Here is a 19699-nt window from a genome sequence, read left to right on the forward strand (position 1 = left end):
CTTATGTGATATATTTTTATGTAAATATTTACTTGTATGCTTTAATAATAATAGTTATCAAAAAAACCCCTAACATTTAACAATTTTAATGTGTAGAAAGCTGGCAATTAATCTATTTCCTACAAACTTTTTTTAAAAAAATCAGGCTGTATCTAGCAATTAGGGTTCTAGGGAGCCCTGGTTTATATTTAGATTCTCTTAAGAGAGTTATGATTGTTAATTACTGTATCAGGAACTCTTAGAGTTTCCTGAAGATCAGTCGAGGAAGAGGGGGATGATGGTGTTGGCAGTGATGGAGAAATTATGGTCTTATTTACTCCAGTCTTGTAAGGAAGGAAGGGCAGGAAAATGAAGTGAATCAATGTTATAATGTCTATTGTAATAGATTTGTAACTTATTTCCAGACACAATATTTTAAAAAATAGATGTTTCTTGATTGTTTTCTCTTTATATCTCATCATCTCTACTGTAAAGCACCGTGGTCTCTTAGAAGATATTCATATTTTCTACCCCACTTTCCTGAATTCTAGCATTTACAGTGCTAATTCTTAGTTGTATTAGAGTTCACTAATAGCCCTTGACTACTGGTAACTTTTTCAAGATACTCGAATCAAGCATAATCTTAACCCTGGATAAGTTCAATTGTCACCAAGAAAACTTTTTATTTTATTTATTTTATTTTTATTTTATTTTTTGGACAAAGTCTTGCTCTATTGACTGGGCTAGAGTGCCGTGGCGTCAGCCTAGCTCACAGCAACCTCAAACTCCTGGGCTCAAGCGATCCTCCTGCCTCAGCCTCCCGAGTAGCTGGAACTACAGGCATGTGCCACCATGCCTGGCTGATTTTTTTCCGCTTTTGTAGTAGAGACGGGGTCTCACTCTTGCTCAGGCTGGTCTGGAACTCCTGGCCTCAAGCAGTCCTCCCTCCTCGGCCTCTCCGAGTGCTAGGATTACAGGCGTGAGTCACTGCACCTGGCCAAGAAAGACATTTTAAAAGGGGAATCAAATTCCCTTCAAATTTTAGGGCTGAATTTTATTTTAAAGTAGAGGAATTATCTGAGCTGTATTTTGAATAAGGCATTCTTTTCTTTAAAAGATTTTTAGAAATAATTATCTGGCATTTGAATAAGTAGGCTATATTTTACATGAAATTCTCAATTTTTATCAAAGTAATTTATGCATATGGTTTAAAAAGTCAAATAGTTCTGTTGAGCTGTGGCAAATCAGCACCCTCCTGCCTGATCCCTCTTTTCAGAGGCAGTAATCTTAAAATATTGAGATTTTTTTCCTCATATTTACTTGCATATTTCTATACTGAATTATGTAAAAGAGAATTAATGATTTTGGTGAGCTCCTAAGAGTATGAAAGAGAAGGAACAAAAAATCAAGGGAAGTATGTGATTCTGAGCATGAGGAGGCTCTTGAAAGAAAGTTTGTTCTATTTCTCATTTTATGTTTCAGATATTACATCCTAGAAAATATGAAGATTTTACTTTCAGTATAGTATATTCTCAGGTTTTGGACTAAATCAGTGTTTAAATTATTTTGATTGCCATTTAATGTTGGTGTATAATTGTAATTTCATTTTCTTTCTTATACTACTATTTGTTTTTTCCTGAAGTTAATAGTTAGTTCATTTTTCATTTGTCTAATTTTCTTTATGTATACTGGTATTTTATTCCCACATTCCCAAGAGAAGTACAAATCCTTATGCAGTGTGTTCAAATACTTTAATATTTGTATCAGTTTCATTTTTACTTTCCTTAGACACGCTGCTGGGTAGACTCAGTCCCACTGCTTGGTTTTGAGCAGTGTTTGGCTGTCATTCTGGGAATTCCCTTTGCCTCCCCCTGTCTTGGTTCCCCCGCTACTCACGCCTCCCCGCTTCCACTCCCCCGTTGGGAAGAATACATTTTTCAGTGGCTTTCTGATAATGGATTTATGGGAGAAAACATTTTTGAAATCTTGCATATATAAAAATATCTTTATTCTACACCCATGTTTGAGTGTTAATTTGGCTGGCTAAAAGATTTTAGGTTAGGAATAATTTTGATCTAGGATTTTGAAGGCGTTATTCCATTGTTTCCTAGTGGTGTTACCGAGAAGCCTGATGCTGCTTTTCTCTATAGACACTTTTAGTTCAGATCTTTCCTCTATTTTCAGCATATTGAAATTCCAAGACACATGTGCCTTAGTATGGTCTTTTTTGGTATCCTTTTTGTGGGACACTCAGTGTTTTCTGTTCCATTTTTTTAGTTCTCTCTTTCTGGACTTCTCATTTTTAGGATCTTTGTCTTCCTAGATTGATCAGTCCTCCTATTTATTTTTCTTTTTTCTTTTACTTCTCTTTATTTTTGTTGGGAGCATTCATTAACTGTCTTTCAGCTTTTTTATAGAATTTTGTATTTCTGCTATCTTATATTTAACTTTCGTATTACTTTATGAGTAATTCGTGAATAAAATTATGAAAATTTACAAATTTTTAATTTTTATCTTTAGGAAGTGTTCTACATAAGTTCCCATGGACTATATCTCTTAGCATTTGTTTAATTAAAAAAAAATCCCAAAACTCAATAGCATAAAACCACAGTCATTTGTTATCACCTGCGTATCTGTGGACAGCTGCTTCCAAGGCCACTGGGCAGGGTGGCTGTGGCCGGGCTTGGGCACCTGCCCGGGGTCGGCTGGGGTTGGTGGGAGTCGCTCTGCGTCACCTGCCTGCGTCCTCTTCCTGCACTGGCAGGCTGTCCTGGGGGGTTGTCTCATGCAGATGGTGGGCGTGTAGAGGCCGTGGGAGCAGCTGAGATGAAGCCTCTCACGGCCGAGCTTGACTGGCTGCCGTTGCTGCCTTTCGCTGTCGGCCAAGGCAGGTCACGCGAGTGAGCCCGAATCCAAGAGCAGGAGAGTCTCTTCGCCCCATCGATTGGGAGGAACTGCGGAGTTACATGGCAAAGGGCACGGAAAAGGGAGAGTTGGAGGTTTGGGGCCAGTGATGCAATCTATTACAGATGAAATGCAATGATCTTGACAAAGGTGTCACATTACCAGAATTTAAATGGAATAATAGGTTGCACTTCGTGGCTTTTTAAACTAAGTAGTGAGAAGTGTACTTAGATATATGAAGGTTGTTGGACAACTTTAAGAGGTTAGAAAAATATTGACTTTTTAAATGTACTGATGAAATTGGGCTTTGGTTTAGGAGCTGACACTTCTTTGGAAAATATGAAAAGATTTAAGAGCTGTATGCACTTTAAAGACCTTCAGTATATAATGTTTGATTTTAGAATCTGATTTTTTACTCTTTTTTTAAGATAATTAGAATAACCTTCTTTTAAGCTTTATTTAATTTTCAGAAAACTCTGATTTTGAGTAATGAAATTTTATTTATTTCTACATTTGAAATGCAGCTCAAATACAATTTTTAGTTTCCTCTGGGGATTTGTTTTTTGTGATTCAGATTTCTACTCTGGATGGATGAAAGGGAATTAACATTTGTTTAAAATTTACTCTGCTTATCACAACATTGACAGTTGGGAAGAGGTGGAATGAGTTCAAGATTATGATTTCCTTAGCTGTGAAATGATATTTGAAGGATATGAATGAACACCAAGAAAGCATTTTTTTGTCCTGTTTAATTTTTAGTTAATTAAAATCAGCCTTCTCTAGTTTAAGAACAGACAGAATTAGGGAGTCACAAAACCAGGGGGTGGAGGAAGTCGCTGCCTGGCCAGAGCCTCAGTGTGCTGAGATAACCTAAACATTCTGCACCTGGGTTTTCTGGAGGTCGAGGATTCGGGGAAAATTTAACATTCTTTTTGCTTTAAAATTCTAAGGGAAAAACCAATATTTCAGAAAAGAGATTGCTGTTTAGACAGTAATAATAAAAGGAACAAATATGTATATACCTTTTTGCAGATTGCAAAGTAGTGAACATTTATTTATCCATCTTTGTTAAAGTTTCAAGGTAATGAAAGCTTTGTTTTTTTAAATTCCCAAAGTTTATTTTTATTAGATTGCTTTCTGTATGAATCACATATTTACTTGCATTCTTAAAATATAATGATGGTTATCCTGTTCTTATTAATTAAGAATCATAATTGTAAAACTATCTTTTACTATCATATATTATATAATCATCCTGTCAGGCTCAGTGGTATATATATCTGTGACTATTTGATTTTAGTAAATTACTCTGGCCGGCCTGTTGGCTCAGGCCTGTAATCCTGGTGCTCTGGGAGGCTGAGGTGGGACGATAGCTTGAGCCTCAGGAGTTCAAGACCAGCCCGAGCAAGAGCGAGACCCCGTCTCTACATTGTGGCAGGCACCTGTGGTCCCAGCTACTGGGGAGGCTGAGGCAGGAGGATCGCTTGAGCCCAGGAGTGTGAGGTTGCTGTGAGCTGTGATGACACCACTGCACTCTAGCTGGGGGGACGGAGTGAGACCCTGTCTCCAAAAAAAAAAAAAAAAAAAAAATTAGTTACTCTGGTCCATTACCTCCTACCTGGATAGTATTAGCTTCTTGCCCCATCTCTCCATGTATAACTTTTTTGATTCCCCTAACCCTTAATCGATGAGGTCTTTTAAAAAGATCAGGAAGTTTCTTTGTCTCTCAAGATAAAATCCAAAATAGAACTGATCTGTCAGCCTTATCTCGCATTACTGTCTTCTCTGCTGCTTAGACCCTATCAGCACTGGTTTTCTTTAAGTTGTTCAAAGTCGTCAAGCTCTTTCCCAAACTGGAGGCATTTGTACATACTGCTCAGTATCACCAGCATATTCTTCCAGATCTATGCCTGGTTATTTTCTCATTACCCTTCAGTCTCAAGTATCGCTTCCTTAGACAGGCCTGATCTGACACTCTCTCTTTCCCATCTTCCTCCACCAATTTAAATTTAGATTTCTCATATAAAGTTCTCTCGTTATTATTGTTACAATATGTGATTATGTATTTGTGTGATTGTTTCTACTGTTAGAATGTAAATTCTATAATAGAAACCTTATTTTTGTCCACCACTGTTTACCAATAAACAAACAGCACAGTGTTGAATAGCTGTTTCTATAAACCAATATGTCATCAATTATAAGATACACCTCGATTTCAGAGATGTTAAAACAATGGCCAGTGCCATTAACAGGACACTGTCTGTCCTAAGATGTTCTGATCCCTGAGATGCAAATTGTGAAAACGTGTTTGTCGTTGAGTCAATACAGCATGATGTCATAAGCATCCTTATATCGGAATTGTGAAAAAGCCGACCTGAAGCCATGCAGGCATTTCTCAATCTGTGTGTGGCAGACTTCGTTGATTGAAAATATGTCCCCTCAAAATCACTGTTTTATGTAGCTGGGCAGGTAGTGAATCAGATGAATAAGAAGCTGCAGACGGGTTTTACGGAACCGGAGGTGTTGCAGATACTCTGTGATACCTGCGAAGCCGTCGCACGGCTGCACCAGTGCAAAACTCCGATCATTCACCGGGATCTGAAGGTAAGAAGACTCTAGAACACTGTGGGTGAGGGAACGTGTTTGAGACTTTGTAGGTAACACGTTGTTAGACTATTTTCGTCTAACCCAGCCTTCACTGCCAGCGTGGTGCTTGGTGTGTCCGTCCCCCTGCGTTGCGTGAGGTCATGTGAGGACCAGCTGTAGGTTGAGGCTTGCCTTGCTCACCCTGGGGGTTTCCCGCGTGGCCGGAGAGGTGGCCTTGGTGCCCTGCCTGCGTCTCTGTCCCCCAGCAGGCCTCTCCCGAGCTTCCGTCAGAGCAGACACGGGGCCGAGCCGGACACAGGCGGAACATCCCCCCACTGTTTCAGCTCCACGTTCCTGTTCGCTGTGTCCGTGTCAAGCACCACGCGTTCCCAAGAGACACTGGAGGAGACCGTAAATGGGTCTCTTTTCCCTTTTATCTATAGTTTATTACAGTTTTCTGCAGTTCACTGTGATTCAGTAGTGATTGTCTTTAAGGTCATTTCATCTTCTTGTGGACTCTTGACCTTGTTACATTGGAAAAGTTCCCCAAGGGGCTGGAATGTTCCTGGCATCATATTGCTGGGGATATCATAGAGAACCATGAGTGTCTTCTCTGATGCCCACAAACACCAAGATCACAGACGTCACTGGGTGGTTAATCATGACAGTGTCCCCGGGAACCTGCGATGGGAGGTGAGGCAGGGTTGAAACACAGCTGCAGATCTCGGTCCCCTCATTTGCGTAACCAGCCTGGCTCAGCTCAGTTTTCCTGAATGCGCAACATTTCCCCTGATAGTTTGGTATGATTTTTTTTTTTTTTTTGCTCTTGTAGTTCATTAACTTTTTGCATCCGAAGTTGATATTTCCCTCTGAGTCTCCTTGGTTTAAAATTCAGGAAAGATGTTAAACTTTACAGTTTTTTATTGTTCTTATTTTATATGCTTAGTTCTTTTTACATGTGTGAATGTATGCAAAATACACTTGTTTTAAGTAGATTTTTTTTTTTTTTTTTTTTTTTTGAGACAGAGTGTTGCTTTGTTGCCCTGGCTAGTGCTGTGGCATCAGCCTAGTTCACGGCAACCTCAAACTCCTGGGCTTAATCAATCCTCCTGCCTCAGCCTCCCGAGTAGCTGGGACAACAGGCATGCGCCACCATGCCCGGCTAATTTTTTCTATATATATATTTTAGCTGGCCAGATAATTTCTTTCTATTTTTAGTAGAGATGGGATCTCGCTCTTGCTCAGGCTGGTCTCGAACTCCTGACCTCGAGCGATCCACCTGCCTCGGCCTCCCAGAGTGCTGGGATTACAGGTGTGAGCCACTGTGCCCGGCCCAAGTAGATTTTTTATATGAATCTTTATTTTCTGTGAATTTTTTTAAAAACTAGACTAAAATGAAATATGCAAGAAAATATGTAAAGAAACTATTTTGATAGAGTGGAAACACATGAATTCCTCATCTATGACTGTATCATAAAAATAAAAGATACTGTGAAAAAACATGTAATAACAGTAATTTATTGAGTGCTTACTATGTTCCAGACAATGATCTAAGTAAGCACTTCACGTATTTTAACTCATTTAATTTTTACAACAATCCCATATGGTAGGTATTATAATCTCCCCGTTTTATAGATGAGGGAAGTAAAGCGAGGGTGTTTAGGCACGTCGTCTGCGGGTGCACACGCTGGTGAGTAGCCGACCAGGCTGTGAACCCACATTCTACTAGTCAAGCAACTGTGTGCCTCATTTGTTTGTTTTAGTTACTACAACTCCGATCTACAAGTTAAGTCAAATTTGTGTTTTTCAGTGTAACGGTTTAAATAAAAATGGTACTAGCAGTAAATCAAAGAATTTAAACAGTTTTCATTATCACTCATCTATTGATAAGCTGAAGTATCAGCAAAGGAGAAAAATGGAGGTACAGTAAGTGAGAGAAGCTGGATTCTGCTGGCCACTAGTTCTTCTCTCTCGTACAAGTGGTTTTAGAGATGTGGAGTTGCCCGGCCCCGCACATGCCGTCCCGGGCTGGGAGAAGCCCCTCTGTCCTCAGCAAGAGAAGCGGGAGACACAGTAAAGCGCGCTGTTGCTCTGGTTCGTTTGTCCTCCTCGTAATCTGAGCAGTGTGTGTGTGTGTCACAGACCCTTCAAAGTTCATTGTATAAAAACATGGTTGTAAAAAGATAATTTCCAGTTTGAAAATACTACTAATGATTGATTTTCTTTTCTTAAGGTAGAAAATATTTTGTTGAATGATAGTGGAAACTATGTACTTTGTGACTTCGGCAGTGCCACTAATAAATTTCTTAATCCTCAAAAAGATGGAGTTAATGTAGTGGAAGAAGAAATTAAAAAGTAAGTATTGTCGTTACTGCACTTTACCCCATAGTAGTTCTAGTTAACTTGTGTCTGTGACAAGCTCTGTTAATGCAGATTTTAGATGTCTCATTTGTAGATTCCTTCACCACGTTCCTGTGCCACAGAGGTTGGTTAGGTCATGTCTGGTCTAACTCAGTAGGAAGTTTATGAATATATTTTGCCATGGTTGCAAGTTTTCCGTCTATATTGTAAACAGATTTATAAAGAAATTTGTTAAATAAGCCCTAGTAATTAGTGGGATCGTTAGAAAGGGTCTTTTAAGTGATCATTGAGTTCAATTGAACATCTTTGTTTTCACTGATAATGAGGATTTGTGCTTGTTAAGAAAAAGTTAAATTATTTGAAAACATTATTTACTCTTTTACTTCTTATTTAACATTAAGAAGACTGACATCTGTATGTTTTGAAAACTGTTGGAAGATGAAAGTGTTAAAGCTGTTACCAAGTCACTGTTACTCTGTAATGGTGTTACCGGAAAGCTCTCTGGTAGAATATGTTATACCTACTTCACGTTTTCTTGATGCTGTACTTTCCATGATTGCTAGAGTACCTGTGAGGACCTTTTCCTGATTTTTCTGTTTTTAGAAAATGGAACTGCTTGTAAATCTTAGATTACTTTAATAAAATGATACAGAATGCAGAGAGATGTGTCAGAATAGGACTAAGTTTGCCTTTCATCACTTTCTTACAAATTCTTGATTTTTTAATATTACTTAAGAGCTATATTTGCACTGCAATATTTTGAAATAGCTGCAATAGGGCTATTTTATTCTGGTCCATTTGCAGAGTATTATGGGTTTCTAGACCACATAGACTCAAGAAGCTTAGCCTACGATGATGCTAGATTCCATAAAAACAAACTCCTTACTAAGTATCTAAATGTCCAGGAGGAGACAATAATGAAGTATTGAATTGAGTTCTTGAGGATATATGTATGTACATATAATTTAAAAAAATTTATTAGGTTATGATTTTTAGTGGCTGCGATTGGGTTCAGCTCAGGCATCTCTGACCTGCTGGACATTTTATTTCTTGCTGTTGCCTTCTGGAACATGGCTAAGGTTCATTCGACTTTACGTGAATGGCGAGTGAAAGCTCATGAGGGGTCTTGTGCCTCTGGCTCCGTTGAGGAGCTGCTGGGCCGCTGTTCCTTTGATGACTGGCTGCTCACGGAGAGCCGGAGCCGGAGCCGGAGCCAGAGCCAGAGCCAGAGCCAGAGCCAGAGCCGGCGCTGTTCCTGCCGTTCCTGCCTTCCTGCTGTGGGCCCAGCAGGAAGCAGAGCTCCCGCCTCAGGCAGCTGGTATTGGGACGTCCCGGTAGTGACCTCTGCAGGAGTGTCATTCGGATCCTCTGTCAGTCAGGGTGATCGGAAAAAATTGTAGGAGGGTAGCATGTTGAGTTTAATGTTACTTCTTGTAAAATATATAAACACTCAAAATGAATCTTAAATTATTCCATGATATAGGAAATCTGTCCATATTCTGGTAATTTCTGACAGGAGATTTGAACACCCCTTCATTAAAATGTTCCATTAATCATGAATTTGGGGTTTTTATATTGGCAAACATTTGTTCACAGTCTCTTTTAAGTCCAAATAGCTTATGCTGACAGTATTAGAAGTGTACTTAATGAGTGTAGTTAGAATCATGGCAACTAGATTACTTTCCAAACAACAATTATAAAAATAAACTCAAAGGAGATTTACTACTGTGTGCAAGGAGGTATATTAGAATCCGTGGAAACACATTCCTTAGTCAACATATAAATTAAGTTTTTGAGAGGGTGGAAGTTTTGCTTTTAAATTAACAGACTAAAATATTTTGATAGGGAGATTATAGTAGTCAAATTGTAGTATTTCACACAAGAAATTCAAGGAAAACTGTTTCTAATTGTCATTAAGATTTTTATAATAAATTAAGAAAATTAAGCTTTTATTTCACTAGAGATGCTATTGTACTTGTTGAATAAAAATGTGTATAGATGCTTTGTATTGTTTCATCCTTGATGGGTTGGTTTTTAATGAGCTTTTAAAAATAGTGTATTTCTATGTAATGTTATTGAACCTGAAAGATTTTTGGTAGTGTTTTATGTAGAAACAATGTATTATGTCTTTTTTTTTTTTATATATATCTCCACTCCATTTCACTCATTCACTGCCAGGTACACGACTCTGTCGTACAGAGCCCCCGAAATGATCAACCTTTATGGAGGGAAACCCATCACCACCAAGGCTGACATCTGGGTAAGGCCACAAAGGGCTGACATTTGCTCTAACAAAGTAAAAAATCTGAGTGTAGTTGACTAATTTCCCCCTGGCCCCAGAAGGCATTTCCTGATTAGAAGAGAGTGATACAGAGTAGAGCTTCTTATTTGGGAGAAGAAAAATATTAGTGTATTCCATCTTCTCAATTCTGAGATGGATAGCTTATGTATCAAAAAGCAAATAAAAAGCTTCTATATAATGTAACTTGTTTTCATAATATTTTTTAGGATTTAGATTACACTGTGAGTGTTAACATTTTTTTTGATTGAGTAGAATTTTGGTTGATCACTACCAAAAAGCTGGATATAACTCTTAAGTAATTATGTAATAATTTTCTTTAGTATTAAAGATCTTTTAAACAGAAACTGACATGAGTATACCTTTTTCTAATTACATATGAAGATACCATTGAGTAGCTGCTGTACATTGTAGTTCTTTATCATTTAGTGCATACATATATCTGGACAGAATTATTGAGATAGACTATGTTTCTTTATAGCTGAACTTTATGTTAGAATGTCAACATTTCTTTAAAACTTATTTCATAAGTAAAATATGTTTTTGGTTATATTTAATAAACTAGCAGAAGACCATTTTACATGTTAATTCATTTAAGTCCAACAACAGTTTATTCATATCTACCAATAGTGAACATATTAGGGATGGAGGAATAAAATCCTTTGGAAATAGGTCTAGAGTATACAAAAAAGTCACATTTATTTCATTTTTAAAACATAATGTTCAGAAAATAGTCAAGTTTAATGCATGAAACAATGTGAGAGTCTCCTTGGTTCTCCTCCTCTGTGGGATTGGGGCCAGACTCTCGAGAGCCGAATACTCTTGCAGATATTTTTGATATCTGTTTTCCTGTCTATGTAATATACATACTTTCACCAAACGGTAATTCTTGCGGTAGTTGAATTTTAACCAGATACATAATTCAGTCAAAGTGCAGATACGTTTGTTAGTTTGATAGTGCTTATAGATCTCCCGCTTATGTGACTCACGTTTGCTTTGCTTTCTGCAGCATTAACTTTTGACTCTAGGTGGCTCATGCACTAGTAAGGCAAGGTCATGTATAATGTAGAAAGCAAACTGCATTGGCTCTTAAGTTATGAATTGAAAGCAGAAGAGGTGATTGTGGGGGTCTTTTTTTGACCTACTTTTGTACTGCTGTGAATTCCTTGTTACCTGAAGAGAGTATTTCAGTAGCAGGTGAACAACACGACTGGTCTTGACACCATCGACAGTTGATTACAACAGTTGTTCTAAGCACATGGCTGTTGTCTAATAGCACGTGGCAGGGAATCCTTTTTTTGTTTACTTTTTATCGAACTTGGTGTGTGTGCAAGTCAGCATACTGAGTTGTCAGTGATACTTTAAAAATTTGTACCACTTATAGATTAGCATGTTGGTAGTGTTTCTATCATGAATAACTGGGTTTAGCTGTGGGATTACAAATAGATACTCAAAGATAAAAAACCAAATAATCAGAAAATAGTATCTATGTTTATATGTGCTTGAAAGAGATAGAATTTTAGTTTCTATGGTGCCATTTTTATGCTTGCCTTACTTAAGCTCAGGTGAAACAGAAGTGTGCTACATCTTAGGTGTGAAATCAAGGATATGCAGAAAAAAAATTCAATTCCAGCTGATCAGGAATTATATTTTTGATCCTCCTTCAGCATAGTACTGATTCAGGGGGTTATGATATTGGGGGTAAAGTATTTAGCACTTAATATTTTGGAAAACTGGCCGGGCGCGGTGGCTCACGCCTGTAATCCTAGCTCTGGGAGGCCGAGGCGGGTGGATCGCTCGAGGTCAGGAGTTCGAGACCAGCCTGAGCAAGAGCGAGACCCCGTCTCTACTAAAGATAGAAAGAAATTATCTGGCCAACTAAAAATATATATACAAAAAAATTAGCCGGGCATGGTGGCTCATGCCTGTAGTCCCAGCTACTTGGGAGGCTGAGGCAGTAGGATCGCTTAAGCCCAGGAGTCTGAGGTTGCTGTGAGCTAGGCTGATGCCACGGCACTCACTCTAGCCCGGGCAACAAAGTGAGACTCTGTCTCAAAAAAAAAAAAAAAAAAAAAATTTGGAAAACTTTTTTTTCCTTTTTTGTTTGCTTGGTAGTTTCCATTGCAGGTTATTTTTATCTGGAGATCTAGGTTGCTGATTTTACTAAGCATTAGAAAATTCAGTAAGCTACGCTTCATGTTACCTTTTAATGAAGAAAGTTGAAGGTGGTGGTACTCAGCCTTCAAAGTTAAGTCACTGTTCCCTCCTCTTTCTTGTGCACTTCTCATCACATGCAGTGGGTAAAGAGGGAAGTGGCTTTAGTGTGAAAAAGTTAGTGTACCTCCTTGTGTTCACACTATGTGAAACAAGAGTATTTAGGTTTATTTATGTTTTATTAAATATACTGGCATTGCTAAAATTGTTTTCTGGGATCCGCCACTACATTTACTCCATAAGACAGATTACTAAAGGTTTGATTAACAAGATGAAACTGGTAAAATGGGCCAGTGCAGTGGCTCAGGCCTATAATCCCAGCACTCTGGGGGGCCGAGGCAGGAGGATCACTTGAGCTCAGGAGTTGCAGACCAGCCTGAGCAAGAGCGAGACCCCGTCTCTACTAAAAACAGTGAGAATTAGCCAGGTGTGGTGGCGCATGCCTGTAGTCCCAGCTACTTGGGAGGCTGAGGCAGGAGGATCGCTTGAGCCCAGGAGAGTGTGAGGTTGCTGGGAGCTACAATCAGTGGCTTTAGCTGTGGGATTAGCCGGGGCAACAGAGCGAGACTGTCTCAAAAAAAACAAAAACAAAAAAAACCACTGGCTAAAATGGAGATCTCTTTTGCCAACCCTGTCATTTGGACAGTGGAAAGAAAGATGTAATTTAATGTGAACATAACACCATTAATAGTATTTTTTTTTTTTTTTTAGTGCGGTTAGTGCAGCCTAATGTTCATTTTACTGTATGTGTGGTGAAAATGTCTTGCTTATGGGAAAAAATAAATCTTTTAAAACCATATTGAACTGATTATTTCTATTCAGAATCTTTATAATTTTGTTAGTCATAATCAGTGATGTTTTTGAACTAATATATTGAAATTTACAGAGCTTTGAAACTGTTTTCATTGGAACATTGTTACAATATTGAAAATGTTTTGTAAATTAATATTGCTGAACTCACAAGGGTGTTCATAGTAGTTATAAAACTACCATCTTCATAGTAGTTATAAAAGTTAGTGTACTTGTTAGTTAGCTGTGTTTGCTAAGTTGATATCTAGAGAAAATTTAACAAAAGAAAGCTGATTTGCTAATTTTTAGATAGCAAGGCCAAATTTCACTATTGGTGATATAATTGTATGCTAACTATTAGATAATTTTATACAGTTTGTTTAGAATTTGAAATGCCCCTTACACACTTAAAACCTATAGGTGCCATTTCTGGTGACAAAGTAAAGATTTCTTGAGCTCCAAATCACTTTTTTGTTTCTCCTTCTCAGGTTTGAGCTGTTACCGGCTTAGCGAGACATTTCCTATGCTACTTTTTAGATGCAATTTGAGTTTCAGGGTGTTTTGCTGTCACTGTTAGCAAGTAGATTTATTGGTGCTATGATATTTATGGAGCAATGCAAGTTAAGCAGACAGAACCCTTCCTTTTTTAATTTTAATATAGATTACCCAGGTTATAAATATAATTAGTATAATGTGCAATGAAAATTATAGGATTATATATAGAAATAGCAAACTTAATTTTTGTAGTATGAAGTAATGAGGTGTGTTTACTAAATAATCAATAAAAATTTATTTATGCTTGTCTGATAAGTTTAACTGTGCTGTCTAACTTACGTTTGGAATCCCACAATTTTAAGTGTGCTTTACAGTGAATTTTTAAAAATGCTGTTAGAAGGAGCCTTGTACTTACTTTGTTGGTTATATGCTAGTTATGTACTAAATATGTATTTTCCTTGTGGAAGAAATAAAAGTAAAATTTTTTTCTGGAAGGAATAACCCACTTTTAATTTTAGTTAGGATAACATTAATTCAGCCAACTAGCCACAGATGTGATAGAAAATCACAGAAATGATGTAGTTAAATGTCTTTTCGAATATAAAACAATAATTTGTTCAAGCAATAATTTGTGAAAAGAATGATACAGTATAGAAACATTTGATTTTTTAAAAATAATATATTTAGTTTTGGGTTTGGGGCTATTTTGATGTCTTGTGGTTCAGTTGATTACCTGAGCTCTAATGCTATTCATGCTTCTTTGTTTTGCAGGCACTGGGATGTTTACTCTATAAACTTTGTTTCTTCGTTCTTCCTTTCGGTGAGAGTCAAGTTGCCATCTGTGATGGCAGCTTCACCATCCCGGACAGTTCTTGCTATTCCCGTAACGTACATTGCTTAATCAGTAAGTGCTTGGAAAATACATGGAAACTGTCAGATGCTGTACTTGCGGCCTGCTACTCATACCTCTTTACTTAAATGTGGCCTTTTAATTTCACATATTGTAATTTTGTGAAACGATAGTAAAAAGAAAACATTTAAAAAGATGTTTATATGACTTTTCAAAGACTGAAAACAGCCTAATTACTGATCAATACATGGATATTTTTAAGCCTTAGATAAACTTTGGTAGCACACACCAAGGTGTAGTGTCAGAAGGAATAGTCCCGTGGGCCCTTAATTCCAAATGAGTGCGTCAGTTTTTCTTCCAGCCTCCTTGAAGATTTTTTTCTTCCATTTTGATGGATACTGTAATTTAATATTTATGTATCTGGTAAAATTTCTGAGAAAGGTGATTGGAGGGAGGGTGAGGACCATCAGATGTTACAGTGCACTAGGAAGCAGCGACTCGGAGCAGTGTTCCAGGTAGAGCACTGCCAGCATTTCTGCTCTGTTTTCTGCATTGCGAGTGCCCCTGCTGGAGCCGCAGCTTAATGAAGTAGAAGAGAGTGTCGGTTTAAGTACGTCTGATGTTCGTATGGTCAACATGGCAGTGTCTTGTGATTTGTTTGGTTTTTAAAATTGTATGAATAAGCCCTTATTGTTAAAAGTATGTTTAAATTTATCCCTATTTTATGTACTGCTGTTAGTTTTAAAACATTTAATATCTGTTGGTATCAAGATAAAATATGATTTATTTTGGGGGATAAAATCTTCTCAAATCTTTTCTGGAATGAAGTTGAATGAAAAACAGTAAATACTAGAATTAAAATGTTCTTAGTTATTTCAATCTGACAGTGGTCATAAACTTTAAAAATCAATTTTATAAGTGATATATAGTAACATTATAAATATATAAAATCGAGTTACAAGCAGAATTTTTGTATTTCTTAAACTGAGCTCAGAATCTCCCAAATAAATTTTCGGGTTTTGTGCTTGGTATCACTTGCCACACAACTGTGTTTTTAGCCAAAATAAGTTTATTTATTGTATTGTTGGAGATACATTGTATGTTCTTTGTTCAAAATATTACTTAAATTTGAAAAGAAGAGTTAATTCATTTGGATTTATAATTTTATCTTACCCATTTATATATTTAGACTTGTCTATTAACAAATTTCAGAGTATCGTCTAATTAATGCTATAAATTTTACATTTGAAATGGTGTAAAAATCATTTAAACATTATAAGACCTTAGAGTTAGTTAATGAAGCAGTGTTAGACATGGAGGTGTATTAACCGAATGTGAATATTTCAGTTATCGAATTGAGTATAAATGTTAGTCTTCTTGTGTTAAAACAACCACCCAAGCAATGGACAAGTGGCAGTGGTCATTTTGGTTACAGAAAAGGCCAGCAGACATTTCGAGCCGTGTCGTAAGGCTGGTGCGGAATCTGTTCATAGTAGAACAATAGAACCCTGCGCATGCTTCTGAACGTGGTATGCATTGCATGTTAACATGTGAAAATACAGAACTATGGTGGGTATTGTTAGCATCAGTGTGGGAAGAAACGCATGTTTTTGGAAAACTGTAGTGCCAGTCCTCTACTGCTTTGTTAAATAGACTCTAATATACACAATTTAGCCTTTTCTCAATGATCCAGAATCATTTAAAAATTAATAGAAGTATTTTACATAATGGTAAGAATTATTTTGAATTTTTTTGAAGGATCCTCCGCTATGGCCCTGGAACTTGATGAAGTGATTCCCCGGTGTTCACTAAACTCACCTTTTCTCATACCACTTTCTCAAGAGCATAATCGTATCTGTCATTCATACTTCTGGTGCAGAACTGTTCTATGACTAATCTGTTAGCTTGGGATAATGCTTTTAAGGTTTTTTTTTAATAAAAGAGTGATTTCTGCATTTTTTATAAACATTAACAAAGTTTGCTAGAATCATCACTGGTCTTAGATGGAACAGAAAATACACATTTTTTATCCTTGTAATGTATCCCTAAGAAGCTATCTGTTTTGTAAAACTTAACGTTTGATCTCTTCTTGCAGGGTTCATGCTTGAACCAGATCCAGAACGTAGACCTGATATATTTCAGGTGTCGTATTTTGCATTTAAATTTGCCAAAAAGGACTGTCCAGTCTCCAACATCAATGTAAGTAGTTTTTCATGTAGTATATGATTTTAAAATCCATTTTTTCATAAGTGCCTATATATACTTTCAGAGTTACTTGTTTCGTGACAAGCGGTTTGGTAGTATGTTTGATTGTGTTTTTGGTATAAACCACAGTACTCAAACTGTGCGCCGAGGCACCCTGGGATGCTGCAGCAGATTCAGAGGCCGCTGCAGGGTATTTTGCATTTTCAAGGAAAACACAGTGACGTCTGTTTGACAGAGCACAAACTAATTTCAAGTTATGTGGGCCTAACCATTTAATAAATAGGACAGTCAGATTTTTTTTTTTGCGTGGATGTGCCATGAAAAGTTACTGAGCCACTAAGTACTCTGTTAACTGAGAAAGTGTGGGAACTTTCGGTGTAAAACGCACAGGCATTGTAAACAGAGAGCCCTGGGTTCAGTTCTGTCTTTATCAGTGACAGATTTTATATTTTGGGGGAGTTACTTAATGTCTATTTCTTTTTCTGTAGAGCAGGGGTAGTAATTACAGGGATTACACGTCAAACCCGGTGCCTGGTCCTCGGGAGGTGCTTAGTTGCTGATACCTGGGATCACTCGAGGGCTTGCGCTGTAGTCACTGCCGGCACAGAGCACCTGCCTGCTTCAGACGGACCCTGTGCACCGGGTCTCTGCTAATTCTAATAAGGAAGGTTGCTAGAATCATCACTGATTTTAAGCCATTTTCGACTTTGTGAAGATCATTCCGGCCTGACTTATTTTTATAGGGTTTCCTTTCCATATAACTTAATTTACCCAGTCTGAAGAAAGAAGGAACATGGTACTTTTTGTTTGTTTTTTGAAGGCCTTCCCATATATTTTTTTTTTTTTTGTTGTTGTTGTTGTTTTTATTTGAGACAGTCTCACTCTGTTGCCCGGGCTAGGGTGCCGTGGCGTCAGCCTCGCTCACAGCAACCTCAAGCTCCTGGGCTCAAGCGATCCTCCTGCCCCAGCCTCCTGAGTAGCTGGGACCACAGGCATGCGCCACCATGCCTGGCTAATTTTTTCTATATATATATTTTTAGCTGTCCATATAATTTCTTTCTATTTTTAGTAGAGACAGGGTCTCGCTCTTGCTCAGGCTGGTCTCGAACTCCTGAGCTCAAGTGATCCTCTGGCCTCAGCCTCCCAGAGTGTTAGGATTATAGGCGTGAGCCACCGCGCCCGGCCAAACAAAGGCCTTACCGTATTAATGTACTATTTTCTCTGTTGAAGCTGAAAGTTTTGCAGTGTTAACATTCTAGTAGTGAAAGTAGATTTGACTGTGGATTTAATAAAGCTTTTTATTCAGCAAATGTTTATTGAGTACCTACGAGCCAAACATTGGGCATAAACAAATGAGTAAGGCCTTCTACCCTCATTTTCTAGACCTGCAGCCAGTGCCAGGAAAATTATCTGTAGTGTTTAGGAAAAAAACACTTTATTCTTATCCTTGGTGTTAGCTGCTTTTTCCAAATTGCAGAATAGTCATTGATTTAAACTATAATATAATCTTTCTTTTTACCCAAGATTGACCCATTTGTCAGTGGACACAGTGATGTTTTTCTGCTTGTTTTCTAAGGGTCTGTGTGGAACATGAGCATGAAAGGGACATTTGTGTAACATGCAGTAATGTCTGTCGATTAGATCTGGCAAATATATGTGGGTGATGTATAGATGTCTCCTGTGAAAGTGACAGTAACTCGTAGTACTTTTTAAGTTCAATAGTATAGTCATAGTTTAAAAAAAGCTTTCTGAAATTAAAATAAAAACTGAAATGACAAGTTTTATTTTTTTTCTTCCTAGAATTCTTCTATTCCTTCAGCTCTTCCTGAACCGATGACTGCTAGTGAAGCAGCGGCTAGGAAAAGCCAAATAAAAGCCAGGTAGGCAAAGCTGTGCTAAAATTGAAAAGGCATTTGAAACCAAAAAGTTACAGTTCTCATTTTTTGATTCTAGCAAATCTCATTGATTAAATATTTTCATACCCCCCCAAATGTTGTGTTGCTTATTGGATGTGGTGTAGTTTAGACAGCAAGTATGAAATAAGGTTTTTAAAATATTAGATACAGAGTTTGATGTCAGTCTTACTTGAACTGTTCACTCTCAACAATAAAGAAGTGATTGTTTAACTGATGATGTTACAGTGAATTGTTTTTTTGGGGGGGGTGCTTGTCATTTTCATCACATAGCAACTCTAGGAAATTTTATGTTTTGAGTTTGTAGCTAGTATTCTAATTTTTAAATTTAAGGAAAAAATATAGCTCTTATAGGCAACTAGAATACGTAGAATGTGTATGTAGTTTGTAGAATTTATGATGAGTGATTATAACTATAATACTTTTTAAGACTAGTGAAGAGGTTGTTTGCAGTGGCTCATGCCTGTCATTCCAGCATCTTGGGAGGGTGAGGTAGGAGGATCGATTGCTTGAGGCCAGCAGTCGAGACCAGCCTGGGTAACATAGCAAGTCCTAGCTACTTGGGAGGCTGAGGCAGGAGGATCACGTGAGCCCAGAAGGTCGAGGCTGCAGTGAGTTATGATTGTGCCACTACACTCAAGCCTGGATCACAGAGCGAGACTCTGTCTCTAAAACAAACAAACCAGCCAACCTACTGGTGAAGAAATATGCCTTAAATCTTATTTTTCATAGTTATTTACTGTATTAATAAGTTTGAAATGTATTACATAGGTTACGACCTGGCTCTGTTAATGATTGATTCCCCCCGCTAATGCTTTTTTTGAACTTAAAAGTTAATAAATAAGACTATATCTTGGATTATCAGGCAGGTATAATATTGCATTTGGGGAGATTTCTTTTTCATAGCTTTTTTCTGTTGTATCATTTTTACAAAGTATTTTATTTGACATAAAATATAAAAATTGTATTTGTCACATACCTTGTATATGCAGGATATAGATAATGGAAACACAAAGGGGCAGTCTTTGTTTCCACGGAGCTCACACACTGATTGACAAGTAAACAGTTGTAACCAGTGGATCCCAGGCCATTCTCAGAGTGCCT

General features: G+C 37.6%; 1 protein-coding gene across 1 annotated transcript in view; it reads left to right on the forward strand.

Annotated features, from left to right (window-relative positions):
* The window catches only part of BMP2K (BMP2 inducible kinase), a 96851-nt gene that overhangs the window by 32771 nt on the left and 44381 nt on the right, over positions 1–19699 (forward strand). Inside the window, exons 4-9 of the mRNA XM_045536631.1 lie at positions 5345–5487; positions 7703–7824; positions 10009–10090; positions 14399–14531; positions 16573–16676; positions 18483–18562. Coding sequence (XP_045392587.1) covers positions 5345–5487; positions 7703–7824; positions 10009–10090; positions 14399–14531; positions 16573–16676; positions 18483–18562 — 664 coding nt within the window. The remainder of the gene's footprint in view (positions 1–5344; positions 5488–7702; positions 7825–10008; positions 10091–14398; positions 14532–16572; positions 16677–18482; positions 18563–19699) is intronic.

This window comes from Lemur catta, chromosome 24, assembly GCF_020740605.2.
Source record: "Lemur catta isolate mLemCat1 chromosome 24, mLemCat1.pri, whole genome shotgun sequence".
NCBI classification, from domain to species: Eukaryota; Metazoa; Chordata; class Mammalia; order Primates; family Lemuridae; genus Lemur; species Lemur catta.